The sequence below is a fragment of the Ipomoea nil genome, unplaced genomic scaffold (assembly GCF_001879475.1).
Source record: "Ipomoea nil cultivar Tokyo-kokei standard unplaced genomic scaffold, Asagao_1.1 scaffold0848, whole genome shotgun sequence".
NCBI lineage: Eukaryota > Viridiplantae > Streptophyta > Magnoliopsida > Solanales > Convolvulaceae > Ipomoea > Ipomoea nil.
The window spans coordinates 2,186,926-2,203,269 of NW_017617276.1; the positions used below are offsets into that span (position 1 = coordinate 2,186,926).

General features: G+C 35.1%; 2 protein-coding genes across 2 annotated transcripts; one reads left to right on the forward strand and one right to left on the reverse strand.

The window, feature by feature from the left end:
• The first annotated feature begins 9,748 nt into the window (after positions 1-9,748).
• On the forward strand, positions 9,749-12,815 carry LOC109178514 (CBS domain-containing protein CBSX1, chloroplastic-like). The gene is made up of 8 exons (XM_019328145.1): positions 9,749-10,083; positions 10,232-10,319; positions 10,543-10,607; positions 11,052-11,100; positions 11,613-11,665; positions 11,873-11,988; positions 12,108-12,165; positions 12,251-12,815. The coding sequence occupies exons 1-8, from the start codon at positions 9,877-9,879 to the stop codon at positions 12,323-12,325; spliced, it is 711 nt and encodes a 236-aa protein (XP_019183690.1). The 5' UTR covers positions 9,749-9,876; the 3' UTR covers positions 12,326-12,815.
• Positions 12,816-15,238: 2,423 nt separating this feature from the next.
• Positions 15,239-16,139, reverse strand: LOC109178515 (ethylene-responsive transcription factor ERF011-like). Its single transcript, XM_019328146.1, has one exon. It carries the CDS (start codon positions 15,859-15,861, stop codon positions 15,388-15,390), a length of 474 nt encoding a protein of 157 aa, XP_019183691.1. The 5' UTR covers positions 15,862-16,139; the 3' UTR covers positions 15,239-15,387.
• Positions 16,140-16,344: the final 205 nt, after the last annotated feature.

Here is a 16,344-nt window from a genome sequence, read left to right on the forward strand (position 1 = left end):
GACCATTGAAGCATTCACCGATGGATTTGAAGAATTAGACATATGCTGATTCCCAGTTGTAATACCATTTTCACGGAGGAACCGGGCTAGTTTGCGACAGACTTTTACTTCATGTCCTTGCAGATTACAAAATCGACATACCAGATTGTTACGGTAAAAGCCACCTTGGTTGTAATTGCCTCCTTGATTTTGACGGCTGCCACGAAACCGTCTTTGGTTGTAATTCCCTCCTTGGTCACGATTGAAGGGTTGTCCAGTTGGTTCACCATTAGACTGGCTAGCTAATGGAGTTTGGCGTTGAGTAACATTAGCAGTAACAAGGTGTGATTGCCTGGCTTCTTCAGCATCTTTCAACATGCGCTCATGTTCAGTCAAAATATTGTAGAGATCACCATAGGTGATTCCTGCTCTCTGAACACGAACAGCAGGGATTATGGAAGCATACTCATCACCTAGTTGATTTAACACATAGGCAATTAAATCATCATCATCGACCGGGTTTTGCGCAACAGCAAGTGAGTCGGCGATTGAGCGCATATCTTGAAGGTATTCAACAATCGAACGAGAACCTTTTGGATTTTTAGTCAACTTGGTTTTAAGATAGATGACTCTACCCTTAGAGTCATTAGCATAGCTTGTCGCAAGTCTCGACCAAGCTTGATGTGCAGTGACTGCAGATGAGATGAGAGGTTGGATTGATTCGGAGCAACTCCCTAGGAGAGCACTGATCAAGATTTGATCCTGTCGATACCAAGCAGTGTAAGCCGGATTTACGATAGTGCGGGCTTCATCAGTGAATTGAGTAGGTGCTCCTTTTGTGCCATCAACATAGCCTAAGAGATCAAGGCTGATTAACGTGGACTTCACTTGGCGCTGCCAAACCAGGAAATTAGTGTCAGTTAACCGGATAGGGAAGTGGGTTGGGGCAGTTAAATGAACCAACGATATGGTTGTAGAAGCAGAAGCCATTGAGGGAAGGGAAAAAAAATAGGGATCTTCAGGAAATTCTCAGTTAGAGAAATATGGCTCAGATACCATGTAGAGATTGTGAAAAGGCTTGTATTAATTAGTGTCAGTTAACCGGATAGGGAAGTGGGTTGGGGCAGTTAAATGAACCAACGATATGGTTGTAGAAGCAGAAGCCATTGAGGGAAGGGAAAAAAAATAGGGATCTTCAGGAAATTCTCAGTTAGAGAAATATGGCTCAGATACCATGTAGAGATTGTGAAAGGGCTTGTATTAATTAGTGTCAGTTAACCGGATAGGGAAGTGGGTTGGAGCAGTTAAATGAACCAACGATATGGTTGTAGAAGCAGAAGCCATTGAGGGAAGGGAAAAAAAAATAGGGATCTTCAGGAAATTCTCAGTTAGAGAAATATGGCTCAGATACCATGTAGAGATTGTGAAAAGGCTTGTATTATTAAGCTAGAGCAGTAAGTTATTTATACAAGTACAGAGAGATAAAGTAGGTAACAAAACAAACAATAAGGAACTATTCTACAGGATGAAACTAAGCAACAAAATATAATAATACATTAAATCATTAATCCTTAACATCCACCTCTTTAATCTGGTGTTATTGGGAAAGCAAGGCTGGAGGATGCTCACAAACCTTACCACTCTGGTTTCGGCGTGTGTTTCAGTCCATGTATTTCCCAAACTCCTCTTATTTGGACGCCACCCTAGGCCATAATCCAAGTTACTGCTGGTGAAGCATTTTTGCTGCTCAGGGGTTAGTAAGAACGGGAGCTAGGAGAAGAGTTAGGAATGGCTTAACAACAGATGTTTGGAAGGACCCTTGGCTAATTAAATTGGATGAGCCACATGTGACAACTGAAATGCCTCCACCTCTTAGGGTGCTTTGGTTGTCAATTTGATGACTCAGGATGCTAAGGCTTTGGACGTGGAGGTTATTGAAGATCTTTTTAGCAACACATGATTTTACGGACTCCTATCTGCCCTGATTTTGATGAATGTTGGTACTGGATTGGGGACATAAAGGGGAATTACAGTGTGAAGCTTGAGTATAGAATACTTAGGGAGGATTATGAAGCTCATCCATTTTCACCTGTCTTCTCTAAGTGGAATTCCATATGGTATCTAAAGTGTCCCCCAAAATGGAGGACTTTGTTGTGGAGAGATATAAGAGAGGTGTTGCCCACTAAGATAGCTTTGCTATTTAAACATGTGGAGGTTACTCCAGATTGCCCCATATGTGGCTTGCAGGATGAACTCTCATGCATGTATTTTATTCATGTCCTTTAGCGTGGGAGGTGTGGAGATTGTCGAACATCCTTTTGCCGAGTGCGAATTTGGATGAATCATTAGATGTGTGGCTTCAACAGGTTTTTATTTCGTGTGATAAGCAAACATTGCATGTCTTTGGAGCTATTTTTTATTCTATATGGCAGGCACGAAATGATGCAGTCTGGGAGGGGATAGTGAGAAGGCCAATAGGGGTGTGGCAGCAAGTAGTTTTGGCGTGGCAACAGTGGGGCCATGCCATGGAGAGTACACAATCAGTTTTGCATGATTCAGTTGGGGTGGTGGGTGCGGATGGTATGTTCACATGCAAGGTTGATGGAGGAATTGATACAGATATTCACAGGGCCACTCTCGGCGCAATTTGATTAATGCTGAAGGGGTGTTGTGGCAGCTCACAATGGGTTATTGCACTGCGTTCTAGATCCCTTAATGGTTGAAGCGGAGGCGTGTAAACAAGCCCTCGCTTGGATCAGAAGAAGGGGTGGGATGGAGGTACAGGTCCAGACAGATTGTCTTAATTTAGTGCAGGTCTTGCGCAATGGAAAGGAGGATCGAGCTTACTTAGGATCCGCGAATGTGTTTTTCATTACATTCCAAGATCAGCGAACCAAGCCGCCCATGCTTTAGCGCTAAAGCGGTCTCTCAGTCTGGTCCGATGAGTTGGGAGGATGTTACCCCTCATTTTATTTCAGATTTGGTTTAATATATCGTCTTTGATGTTGGTTTTCAAAAAAGAAATATATATATATATATATATATATATATATATATATATATATATATATATACAATAAATAAATGATTCTTTATTTTTTCATGAGAAAATATAAATGATGTTATAAAATTTCAAACATGAAACTTCTAAATTAGAAAAGTATTAATAGTCATGTCGTGTGACGCACAGGCTAAAAATTATAAATATTGTCCCGTGCGATGCACGGATAAGATTCGAAAATTTGTTTATAGCATTTTAATTATCCAAAATGAATTTATTTATTACACACCAATTAAGTTGAATATATTTGAAGAACAAAAAAAAAATATGAAGAAGATCTTAATGAATGAAAAACACTAGAATAAAAAAAAAATAATAAAAAGCACTACTTGGCATTCTATATTACATTATTTAAATAACAAATATTAAATATTATTAAACACTTCATGGGAAATAATGTTTAGTAGTCTGTCGTTTGAACCTCTGCTTATCTTAGTACTTGACAGAATTTCATTTTCCGCAAAAACAAAGTGATTAAAATATAGTAGATCTAATTACGTTGTTTTTTTTTAAAATAATCTAATTACGTTGTTAAATAATAAATATTTAACAATTTATTTAAGGTCCGTTTGGAAACTCGGAAAATGACTTCTGGAAAATGTTTTTCGAGTTTTCAGTGTTTGGATGCAACAGGAAAATTCAGCCAACGAAAATATTTTCCAATAGCAAGAGTTGAGAGCACGTATGTTGATAGATCTTATATCTAAGTGGTTTTAGACAGTAATCGCAACAAAAAAAGAGGTTCAATGGCAAGAGTTGAAGAAGAACAGTGAATTACATGATGTTGAAATGAAGAAAATTTCAGATCTGGGTTAAGAGATTCGGCTAAAGCATACACCGTAAGTACCTATATTTCAATTTGTTCTAATAATTTTTTTTTAAATACATGAATCTGATATATTATATTTCGAATTTAGAGTTCTAAAACAAAAGTATTTTCGTATTTTCGTATTTTCGTATTTTCTAACTGATATATTATATCTCGAATTGACATACTACGAATTTAGTGTTTTAAAAATATAAAACTGAAGAGACAACATATTTCGAAGAGATATATTATTTATCTGTTCCTCGATTTTTTTTTTTTTTGAGAATGTCGAATTTTTTTTATTGATCCTTTTTTTTATTTTTATTTTTTTTCTATGAATATGTTTATAATCTATACTAATTTCTGGAATATAAATTTCTCTAAAAAAATTTGTAAAAAAATATATATCTATATAAATCTATATAAATATCTTAAAAATTAAAAACATGAATGTATGCCAAACACCTTGTGCTCAGATGGCATGTAGTGACCTCGCCCATGTGGGAGGTTATGAGATTGAGCATCAGTGGAGATCAGACTCTGTGTGTGTATATCTCAGAAATGTAATAGAGTCAGTAGCATTCAAAAAACATGAATGTATATTGGTGGCATGAATTTGTACCTGTGTATATCTCACAAATGTATTTGTATTCTCTGTATTTATAGTTGTTATTTAATGCTATCGTTTCATATAACATAGAGACTCCCAGCGATTGAATTTAAAAACCTAAACTGATTGAACGATTCTCAAAGGTCGGCCACATTTATTATAATATAATAAGTCTCTTAAACTGATTGGACGATAATAAAGACATGCAGACCTATTTCAGTATTTACAACTTGTTCTTTTCAATATTTATCATTTTATTTATTTTAACTCTTTTTTTCAAATCAGTATGATATTATGTTCCATCTATCTTTACATGACATACTGTGCTGTCTCATCCTCATGTTGGTGGTGGGCTGGTGGCAATAACAGATCAAGTGGTAACCAATTAAGGAAAAAATAATCAGTTACTCTTTGTTCTTTTCCTTTGAAAACCAATTAAGAAAACAATAATCAATTTTTCTTTGTTCTCATAATCTGCACATTTTTTTTCAGCAAATCGCCTCTGAAGTTCAACCGCAAACCATAATCAATATACGTACTCTCATGGAAAGTGTTGATTCTTCTTTTGATAAAAGAGATAAAAAGAACAGCATTCATACATTTTCATCAAAATTTGATGATGTCAAGACCATTACTGAAACTAAGGTGGAGCATGTTGTGAAGTATTTCAGCCTGAATCCTGCACCAAATCTCCAGAAGTTGCAAAGAAAGGAAAGGCTGCCGAAACAATAAAACTTATTTGAGTTCTCTCCAGCCCCAAGAAATATCCATATTCCCAAACTCTATAAGATATCTAAGATGATCTGAAAAGGAATGGATAATCTCTTCTCTATTCTACAGAGAATATAAAAAAAAAAAACAAAAATTATCACACTTTCTGTTATAATACTTGTACTTGTTCTCATTATGTGGAGAGGGCTAGGGTTCCTGAGAGGCAATGAGGTATTGAGAGGGCATTTTTACAGCAGATTTCCCAGAATAATTTTTAAAGCCTTTTGTTTGTGGAGTACAATGTTTGATTAGACCACTATTTATAGTAATTCCATTGGAGATTGAAGAGGCAATCAAGTGGAATTAAATGGTGAGACTATGGGTATTCCCACTAAATGTACCTGAAAGGTTTTTTTTTTTTTTGGAAGTTGATCTAAAATAATGTACTAAGATAATCTTCTATTCTAATAAAGCAGAGCCAAAAGTTCTCGCCAAAGTAGATTATTATTACTGATTTGGGAATCCGCACAGTCACAACATTTATTTGTCATAAAACATTAATAACATTATCTTAGTACAAATTAAAAAACCATATATTAGAGCTCAATAGAAGCCTATCAGAGCTCATGCTCACCCTATCAAGAAGTCTATCAGAGCTCATTGCTGATCCTATCAAAAAGCCTATCAGAGCTCAGTGCTCACCCTATCTAGAAGCATATTAGAGCTCGATAGAAGCCTATTAGAGCTTAGTGCTCACCGTATCAGAGCTTAGTGTTGTGAGGTTTTAAAAAAAGCAAGTCAAAGCATGCACCAAAGAATGCGCCAACAAGATAGGTGTAGGCATATGCTTCGGGCCCTTCCTCCTGCATGACCAGATCTACTTAGTGGCTGATTAATTGAACAATTAATATGATGCAGTGAGAACTTTGGTAGATCTACTTAGTGAGAAATTGTTAACCTTTTTGGTAGATCTATACTTTGTTGTAATTGACATTACATTAATTAAAATTTCATTATTGAATATTTGAGGAAAAAAATCATTCCTAGACTATGAAAAGAGAATGAAAAATAATCCTAACTGGTGTGGACCCCGGGAGTTGCTGGCTCCGAGCTGCCTGAACTTGTGGAGACATACACCATGAAACACTTGACTGAAAATAGGAAATGTTTTATATCTTTAGATCATTTGAAGTAAATCAATTGGCAATTAAAACCCAACCTAACATTTATCATGATAAGCATTACTTCGAAAAATAATTTCAAAAGAAACCACTACAATCAGTAAGCGAAGTACAAAAACAAAAAAAAAAATAAAAATAAAACAAGTTCCTAAAGAAAATCTAGATGTAAGGCTGTCACTATCCCAACCAAGAAGGGGTTGGCAATGTGACATGGAAAATACAAATATTATTTTCATTTTTCTTTTATTTCCAAGTGGCTTGTAAATTTGCAAATTTGCAAGCCACAACTTTTCTGCCTAAAGCTGCCAATGCAGCTTGCTTTTCTGCCAAAAGCTGCGCAGTAACTTGCTTTTTATTTTTTAAATTTCTTTTATTATTATTTTATTAATATATTTATAATATAATATGAGAATGGGACCCATTTTTAAAGAGAGATAAATTTACAGGGATGTAGAATAAATAGTAGAGAATTTGCAAATTTGATGATGTGAAAATGAGACTCATTTTAGCAAATTAGAGAGATTTGCAGAGATAATGTTAGCCTAACCCATATTGGGATAAGGTAAAATAACACCAATCAATCACATCAAAAGGTATAAAGCAGCGGATATATATCTAGATAATCATACCCTGAACAAAAAAAAGTAACATATTTGTTCCTAAATAAATCAATTGGCAAAGCTAAATAAATCACTCTAGAAAAAAAAAGTAACATATTTGTTCCTTACAAAAAAAGGAATAAGGTTCAAATTGGCCACTGAACGTAACCTGAAAATGTAATTAGACCACTGAACGAAAAAAGTGCAATTAGGCCACTGAACACTCCAAATGTATGCAATTTCACCTGATAGCAGGTTACCATCAATTTTAGCAGGTCACTTGCTTACGTGGTAGCTGAGTTGGCATTTTTTATAATTTTTAATAAATTTTAATAATAATTTTACAAAATTTTTTTAAAAAAACGACGGGTCTATCAGAGCTCATGCTCACCCAATCAAGAAGTCTATCAGAGCTCAGTGCTCACCCTATCAAGAAGCCTATCAGAGCTTAGTGCTCGCCCTATCAAGAAGCCTATCAGATTAGCCCTCTGTTCAATGCTAACCCTAATAAGAAGGTTATGAGATTAGTCCTCTACTCAATGCTCACCCTATCAAACTCAGTACTCACCCTATCAAGAAGCCAATCCAAGCTTAGTGTTCACTCTATCAAGAAGTTTGAGAAACTGATTCCATCATCGCTGGCGTTAATGTCAAGGGTGTTGGATTCGATGGTTTTTCCTTTCTAGCTAAGGTCGATGTCAAGAACCCTTACTCTGTTCCCATTCACACTGCGAGATCAATACAAGCTCAATAGCGCCGACATGTTTCCTTTTTTTCCATTATTTTTTCTAATTTAATAATCTACTTTGGCGGAAACTTTTGGCTCTGCTTTATTAGAATAGAAGATGTATTTCCAATGTCATTTCCAGCTTTCCACAATGTCTTTTTTTTTTTTTTTTTTTTTATTCCATATTTTATGCATATAAGTATATTGTTCGAAACTCTGCTTGACTGTTTCCAGACTTCTTGTGACCACTAACCAGTGTGTGATATGTTTATATACAATGTATGTGACTAATGTGTGTTATTGAGTATGTCTTAACTTATTTTTATATTGTCTGTATATACATGTTTTGTGCATAATCCATTGCTTATAAGTTACGAGTGTATATACATGTTTTGTGCATAGTTTATTGCTTATAAGTTACGAGTGTACATGTTCGGTTATAGAAAAAATCTTTAAAAGAAATTTTACTTTTGAGGATTCATCTAGTCAAGTAAAATTTCACCCCCACTCACAAAAAATCCTGGATCCTCAATTAATTATACAAAATAATATATTTTTAGTACTTTTTTTTTGAATGCTACTAGCTCTATTACATTGTAGTATCTGTTCATATACTTTCTCAACCTACTGAAACACAAAGAGCTAATAACGCCTCCACTGAGGCTCGAACTCACAACCTTCCAAATGGAAGTTCAACCCGGGTACCATTACTTAAATAATGTATTATTCTTGAATATAAGGTATATTTTAATATACTAAAAGTACATTATATGTGTAGTAAATATACATTATTTGATAGTATAGAAAATAATATATTTTCAGTACTCAAATAAGGTACTTTTTATTTGTGGCCTACACAACTCTGTGAACCATCGTCTATGCACATTCTAAGGAACTCGCCCCCAAACTTATAAGAGCAGCCTCGTTAGGGGTTTTTAATTGGTTTTGCAAGTTGAAAAATTTGCGCATCAAGTTTTTAACTAATGGGAAAGATAGTTTTTATGAGTTTTTTTTTTTTCCTTATAAATTATGATTTTTAGTGGAGCTCTTGCGGAGGGAGAAAAGGAAAGAAAAAAAAAATCATTTTTTGCACATTGAGTGCAACATTTGTGTCCAGTAGGTGCGCGCATAGCATGCGCCATGTTGGGCGCGTAAAAGTTATATTTTGTTTTATTTAAAAGAATTTGTCAAGATATTTGTTTCCCTTATTCTCTTTCCTCTCTCCTAGTTGTAGCTAAAAAAAAAAAAAAAAAAGTTATTGAACTTGCTCTAAAGAGGTAAATCAAGCCAACTCAAACTTTCAATATTTGTGGCAAGGAATCAAACCTCCACTTATCCTTGAAAACAAGTTTAAAATCAGATTTTTCATCTGCTAGATTAGGGCATATACCAAATACCATGTATTTTTTATACTAAGATACCTAATATCTCGAAATGAGTTTTAATTAATTCAAATGTACCATTGTGGAGTTCTATTTAAAAATCTCTCCAAGTTCCTAACATTAATAAATAAGTTAAAGTTATCTCGAAATAAGTGTCGAAGTGGGTGAAGATCATGAGATTAATTCTTGTCAATATTGTCTTGATTAAATCTGCATAAAATTTATTCGGTGCACACCCTTTAATAGTATATATTTAATTATAATTTTGAGGGCAACCATAATAGTGATTTTTTGGGAAGTTTTTGTACGCCTAAAAATTTGAAGATGGGTTTTCAACAAATGAGAAGAGTGATTTTTTGGTAGTTTTTCATTACATAAGAAGTTGGTTTTTCAGTAGATCCACCAAGAAGAAGAAAAAAAATATGTGCCTTGATCACGTGAGAGGCAAAACCGTTAATTTGCAACATTTTTTTTTAAAGATTTTGTTTTATTCTTTTTTTTTTTTCCCTTTTTATTTCGCTCCCATTTTCTTTTTATTAATTACATATATAAAAACTCCTCAAAATTTATATCTGGCGTATTGAATTGAGAATGCTCTGAGATATTAAAAACAAATAAACAAAAAGTCTCGATCACTTTTCTGATTCTTATTTCCTACTCAAGAGTAGTAAACCAAACGCGCCTCAAAAAAATATCAGTTATTGGCGGTTGAAATTGGCCAAAAAATATCACGCTTTTCTCATTCTCACAGTCTGCCCTAGCTGCCAGATTTCATTAGACTTCTTCTCATGCTAAGGCAGCAACACTAAATTCCAAAAATGACCTCAATCTCACCGCCGAGCCTCTCCTCCTCATCTCTGCTTCGCTCCTCCTCCGCCGCCGCCGCTGTCCACCTCCGGCTGCCTTACCAGCTGGCATCTCCGCACAGGCCTAATTCCGCTAACTGTAACCGCATCTCGTGCTCGCGCAACCCCGTTACCGTCGCTGCCGGCGCCAGCGGCGCATTGATGGCCAATTCTTTACAGGTGCGCCTTTTAATTAGCATCTCCTTTAGCTTATATTACCTGTTTGCGTTAGGGTTAAAGTGATGATGGAATGTGATTTATATGCTTTTCTCCATAAATTGTTAGCCAGAGGGTGATAATTAACGGTTTATTTATCTGCGTTCGGTAGCCAAGGAACGGAGTTTATACAGTAGGCGAGTTTATGACGGGAAAGGAAGAATTACACGTAGTCAAGCCATCAACATCTGTAGATGAAGGTATTTCGTCAATGGTTTAGGTTAAATTGTTCACCTGTTTGCCAGTTTGTTCATACTTTTTGTACTCGAGAAAGTCTTACCTGCATCAGTCTAGAGCTTTTAGGTTGTTTATTGAGATAGATTGTTTTAGCTCTTGCTAAGTCCAGAAACTGCAGCTCTATTGTACTTGGTAACTCAACATAAAGTTTTTGCATTGGATGACACATTATTATTTCCATGGCAGCCTTGGATGCTCTTGTAGAGAACAGAATAACTGGTTTTCCTGTGGTTGATGATGATTGGAATCTGGTATGTTCTTTAACCGAGTGATATAGCTGCAGGAATCATAGCATTTCACGCATTGTTGTTTCATATATAGGAGCCTAACTCTTATTCTTAACTCGAAGTTCATAGCACATAAACAAAATTTGGAGACTACAGTTACATAATTATTTTTTATGTTATTAGATGTGTGATGTGTCTTTGTTAAACCAAGGTCTAAAATCTGGCCACCTAATTTGATATCCACTGAATGTAATTGCTTGATAGGCATCTGGATTTGTTAAACGTTAAATCTTATGTTATAGCTTGATTTGTGTAACTTACAAAGGGTGCAATTTGCCTGCTTGAATGCTTTCAGTTTCCAATTAGGAAGTTGGCTAGTTGCCTATGCAGTTCAATACCATTTCTGGCATGAATGCATGATATGGTATTTTTTCACATTTTATACTAAATAAATATATCTTTTTGCAGGTTGGTGTTGTATCTGATTATGACTTGTTGGCACTGGATTCTATATCAGGTAAATATATCATTGAATATGAGTTAACTGCAAGAGCAGAATGACAACTTAGTTCCCCTTTTACTCTTCCATTAACTCCAATGAAACCTTATCCCTGCCTGTCCTGAATTGCCTTACCTTAATTGCTTAAATTTGCCAAGAAGGGGGAAGATAACTTAATTGTGAGAGTAGGACTGTCATTTGCTTCCCTTTTTTCTCTTCCTTTGACCCCTATGGAAAACCTATCCATGCCTTCACTTAATTAGTTAATTTCCTTATGTTAATTATATTGCTCGTATTTAAGATGAATGAAAAAAAAAAAAAAAAAAAAAAAAACATAAAAATAAAAAAGGCCATCTTAACCAGTATATACTGCCTAAAAAAGATTTTCCTTATACAGTTTGTTTTTGTTGTTCCTAAATATCCAAGCATTTCTGATGTCCTTGTTCTTCTCAATGCTTGAAATCAGATTTATATACATATTTTTCAACTAACCCTAAACCATACTTGATTGAATCCTATGTTGTTCTTAGGTACTGGAAGAGCTGATGTGGACATATTTCCTGAAGTTGATAACAATTGGAAAGTATGCTAAAAAATTTTGAGAGTATTTCTTGGATTTTTTATTTTTTTATTTTTGGTTTTATGGAGTATTATTTTGCATGATGATCTGAAAACTTAAGAATTCTTAAGACTTCAATGATGATGGAATAGCTTTTATTTTACTATGGATTTTTTTTTTTAAAAAAAGTTTTTGGTAAATAGATTTGTACTTGATGATTGATGATTGCAGACATTCAATGAAGTACAAATGTTGCTTAACAAAACCAATGGGAAGGTAATTGGTGATGTGATGACACCTGCTCCATTAGCAGTGCGTGAATCCACCAATCTCGAGGATGCAGCAAGGTTTTCTGATTTATTCTTCATTTAGTCTAACTCTATAAATTCTTCATGAAGTGTTAATATATCATGCATTTAAGAATATATAGTCAGATATCTAATTCATTTGTTACTTTAATTTTCAGATTGCTACTGAAAACAAAATATCGCCGACTTCCTGTTGTGGATTCCAAGGGTAGGCTGGTAAGATCTTTCCTCCTCTCATTGTTTTACTAGTTTTCATCCTCAACGTTTCCGTGGTTGACTGATAATTGTATTACACTTATAGGTAGGAATTATTACCCGAGGAAATGTTGTACGAGCTGCCCTTCAAATAAAACGATCTATTGAAATACAGAGCTAATATCATGAAAGCGAATTCATTCACCACTAAAAACCTGTAAGTACAGTGATATTTGCACAGCACAAAGCACACCATAGTGAGATCCCAACGTTTATGAAGTTTAAATAGCTGTAATGTGGGGATTAGCTGATGAAACGTTGGGACCTAAGCTAGCTGAAATTATCTTTGGACAGTATATATAAATATATATATCAAGGGACCTACAGGCTACGGCAAATGCACATAGCTTTGTTGACAATGAAGCTTATACATTCCATCCGGCCATGTAGTGTGGGACTGCGTTTGTATTGTGGAACCTATTTATTTGGGGACATTTTCATTTAGGTCTCAGTTGTTTTTCCTAATGTTCCCCCCTTCTCTAGTCTAGTCTCTTAACTGGTGAATTATTCAACCAGACCTGATTTATCCAATTTGCCGACGAGGTTAATTAACCATGATGATGTGCAAAAAAAATCAGTTCCACGTAGATTTACATATCATATTTAACATTTATAAATCGTGTTAAAATATATTAGCAGTCTGCTTGCTAACTATCTCATCAAGTTACTGAGTTGGGAGTAATTATGAGTTCTAATCTTTTTAAAGGTTAGGCTGACCCCTTCCTTGAAAGGATGGGGTTTGCAAAGTGATGTGGATAAACAAGTGGGAAAAACATTTTTAAATATTTTTTTTGCTGTGTACTACAAGCTTTCAAAGTACAAAAAAGGTTGCCGTAATACATGCGATGATCTTTAATTTTTCTACTTTATTTTTTATTTTATTTTATTATTTTATCGTATTGTATGGATGTAAAGAGAATAGTGAAGGAATTGCAAATTTGATGATACGAAGGTAAGACGTACAAAAGTGAGAAAATATTTTAGGTATAAAGATAGCCTTAATTATTATTATAAAAAATCCTGTAGATTTTGTGATCAACCGGTTTGCAGAGAAAAGGGGCAGGGAGAAACAATAGTACAGTTGAGAACAGTGAAAGTGATAATCATGACAAACATTTGCGTTCACATGTCATGGATCCTAAAGTGGTTGTGCATTTCATTATTATTATTATTATTATTATTATTATTATTATTATTATTATTAAGGAGTATTATTGTTGAAAATTTTGCAAAGGCAGATTTGTTGTTGATGTCCATAATTGCGTGTCGACTAGGAGGTTGAGGTAATGTGGAAAATTTTCCTTATTAGGATATATATATTAGGTAATGCAAAGACATCATCCGACAGATGCAAAGTAAGTTATAACGCAGTTGCGTAGTGGGATAGGTTGTTGAAAATGGCAATACGCTGCCCATACTACCTAACTCTCGGTATTCAGTCCCCGCATGCTTCCTACATTGCCCACAATATTACTTTCTTCTTAAAATCCAATTACAATTTCTCTAAATTTCTAAAAGAGTAAATACCCAAAATGGTCTCTCGACTATAGTTAAATTCACAAATTGATCCTTGACTTTCAATTTCAACCAATTAAGTCTTTAACTTTGTAAATTTTGACACGATTTGGTCCAACATCTATTTGACCGTTTGTTGACTGTGATCGACGATCTCCAGAAGAACCTTCAGCTCTCGTCTGAGCACGTGGAGGCCTCCAGGATGACGTTGCACTGGTTCAGAAACACGTCGTCTTCTTCGCTCTGGTACGAACTCAACTACATTGAATCAAAAGGGAGGATGAAGAAAGACGACCGGATTTGGTAGATTGCTTTCGGCAGTGGATTCAAATGTAACAGTACGGTCTAGAAATGCAACTAGAACCTTAAAAAACCAACGATGGACCATGAAATTACATATATATCCTCAAAAATCACAGTCAACAAACGGTCAAATAGACAGAGGACCATATTGTGTTAAAATTACAAAGTTAAGGACTTAATTGGTTGAAATTGAAAGTCGAGGACCAATTTGTGAATTTAGCTATAGTCGAGAGACCATTTTGAGTATTTACTCTTTCTAAAATTATTTTTGTTTCATATAAAACCACCATCATATTTCTAGTTGTGTCGAATAATAATATACAAACAAATTAACATCATAGTTATTCTTCACTTTCTTTTTCTTGTTTTCTTTCCTCTCATTCGAACAAAAAAATTTCTCTACATTTTACTACAGTCGTACCATGTACTATGATTTTATTTTTAAATTTTTATAAAACTTGTAATCACCATGTGGTCGAGTGGCACCAAGTTGCTTTTCTATATGGGAGATTGTGGGTTCAAAAATGATATTAACAATAGATATTGCATTGTAACAGAGTCAGTAGTATTAAAAAAAAAAAAAAAAAAAAACGTTTGTTATTGTCAAGTTGGATGCTGGGTTCTGGGTGGATCTGTATGAGAATCGACAGGCACCGCTACTGTTCAAAGAGGTTTTTGTATATTCTCGAAATGGACAATATAATTTTGTTTTAATATGGAGATCAATTCTCCCTCCACTATATTTAAAAATGTGTCATGAATAAATTTCATCTATATGTAATAGATTACAAATTATTTTTAAAAAATTAAAATGTATTAGAATTATTAATTCTGCGCACTAGAATAGTATAGAGGTGGAGCTCTATTCTATTTTTAGTACGTAGGCCTCAGTTACAGATATTCTACATTAAATTAAATATGTATTTATATATTGAATCAAAATTATTATTTTAAAAAATAAATTTCAAGTTTTCAACGAAAATTTTATAAAATTATCGAAACAAAATTTTAATTGAGATATAATAATGAAATTCAAGCGTTTAACCTGGTAATATTATTACTGTTCAGACAACTTCAGTTACTAGTGCTCCGTACTTGGGTGAAAAACATTAAAATTAAATAAACCTTTAAAATTAGTGAAATAAAAAAAAATTATAGTAGTTGGTAATAATTAATTAATATTAATATTATTAATAATAATTGAGATTTTTAAGGATGAAAATAAAAAGAAATGCTACTCAGTTGAAAGTTGAAACTATGGCGTGTTTCTTTTTTACCAACACACCCCTGATCTTACGATAAATTATACATTTGGTCCCCTGGTTTGGTTGATTACTTGCACAGTTACACGCACTACCTACTAACTCACCAGTAATCAACATCCGGGTCTTCGGGTTCGGGCTTCTTGTTCAAGTCGGGCTTCTCCTCAAACCAGCAAGCTTTCAATATGCCGGGCTGCGTTTGGGCAGTCGCCGGAGCATTTTCTCTGCGGTCGTCATCTTCGGCGGCGATGGAGCTTTGAGTGGCGTCCACTCTGGACCCGACTTCGATTGCTTTCTTTCTAATAGACGCCGCTGACAAATCACTGAGCCCGCCGCCGTCGCCGGCGAGCAACTCCGGGAAATTCAACCTCGCCGATGGCCCCCGGAGGTAGTAGACGGCGATGTCGTAGGCCCTCGCCGCCGCAACCGGCGTGGAATAAGACCCTAGCCATATCCTAGACCGCTTGTTAGGCTCTCTAATCTCTGCCACCCACTTCCCCCACTTCCTCATCCTGATTCCTTTGTATGGCCTCTCGTTCTTCCGCTTCCCGCCGCCGACCTGACCCTCCATCTCCATAGCTTCAATTCTCTCCCCTTCCAACTCCTATTCCCATACAACAGCTAACTACTGCCTCGCTCTATCTATATATTCTTGTGACTGTTATGAATATGTTGTCTCCCGGCCTCACTCCCTCTATAACATTAAGTTGTAGAGAGAGAAAAAATGGCAACAAAATTAGGAAAAGAGATAGAGAGAGAGACGAGGAAAAAATACAGCCATCAAAAAGATGGCCTAGACAGCGCACTTGGCCACTAGACTTCCCCACCTCCTCCTCCATTTTCTTTTAACATTTTTGTGTTGCACTAACCCAATATATATATATATATATATATATATATATATATATATATATATATATATAGGGACGCACTCAGGTGCGAATAAGTGCCCAGGAAGGAAATGCGAACGAATCAGCGCGCGACACGTGCCCAGATCTAATAACTTAAAAAAAACGCGGTGGCATTTTTGTAAATAATTGAATATCGAAGTGCAAGTAAA

What these genes read in the sequence shown, in the direction of transcription:
- LOC109178514 (XM_019328145.1), top strand. Translation starts at nt 9,877, where the DNA reads ATGACCTCAATCTCACCGCCGAGCCTCTCCTCCTCATCTCTGCTTCGC. An exon ending in ATCAACATCTGTAGATGAAG is followed by an intron (nt 10,320 to 10,542) that starts GTATTTCGTCAA and finishes TTTCCATGGCAG; the next exon opens with CCTTGGATGCTCTTGTAGAG. An exon ending in TTGATGATGATTGGAATCTG is followed by an intron (nt 10,608 to 11,051) that starts GTATGTTCTTTA and finishes ATCTTTTTGCAG; the next exon opens with GTTGGTGTTGTATCTGATTA.
- LOC109178515 (XM_019328146.1), bottom strand. Translation starts at nt 15,861, where the DNA reads ATGGAGATGGAGGGTCAGGTCGGCGGCGGGAAGCGGAAGAACGAGAGG.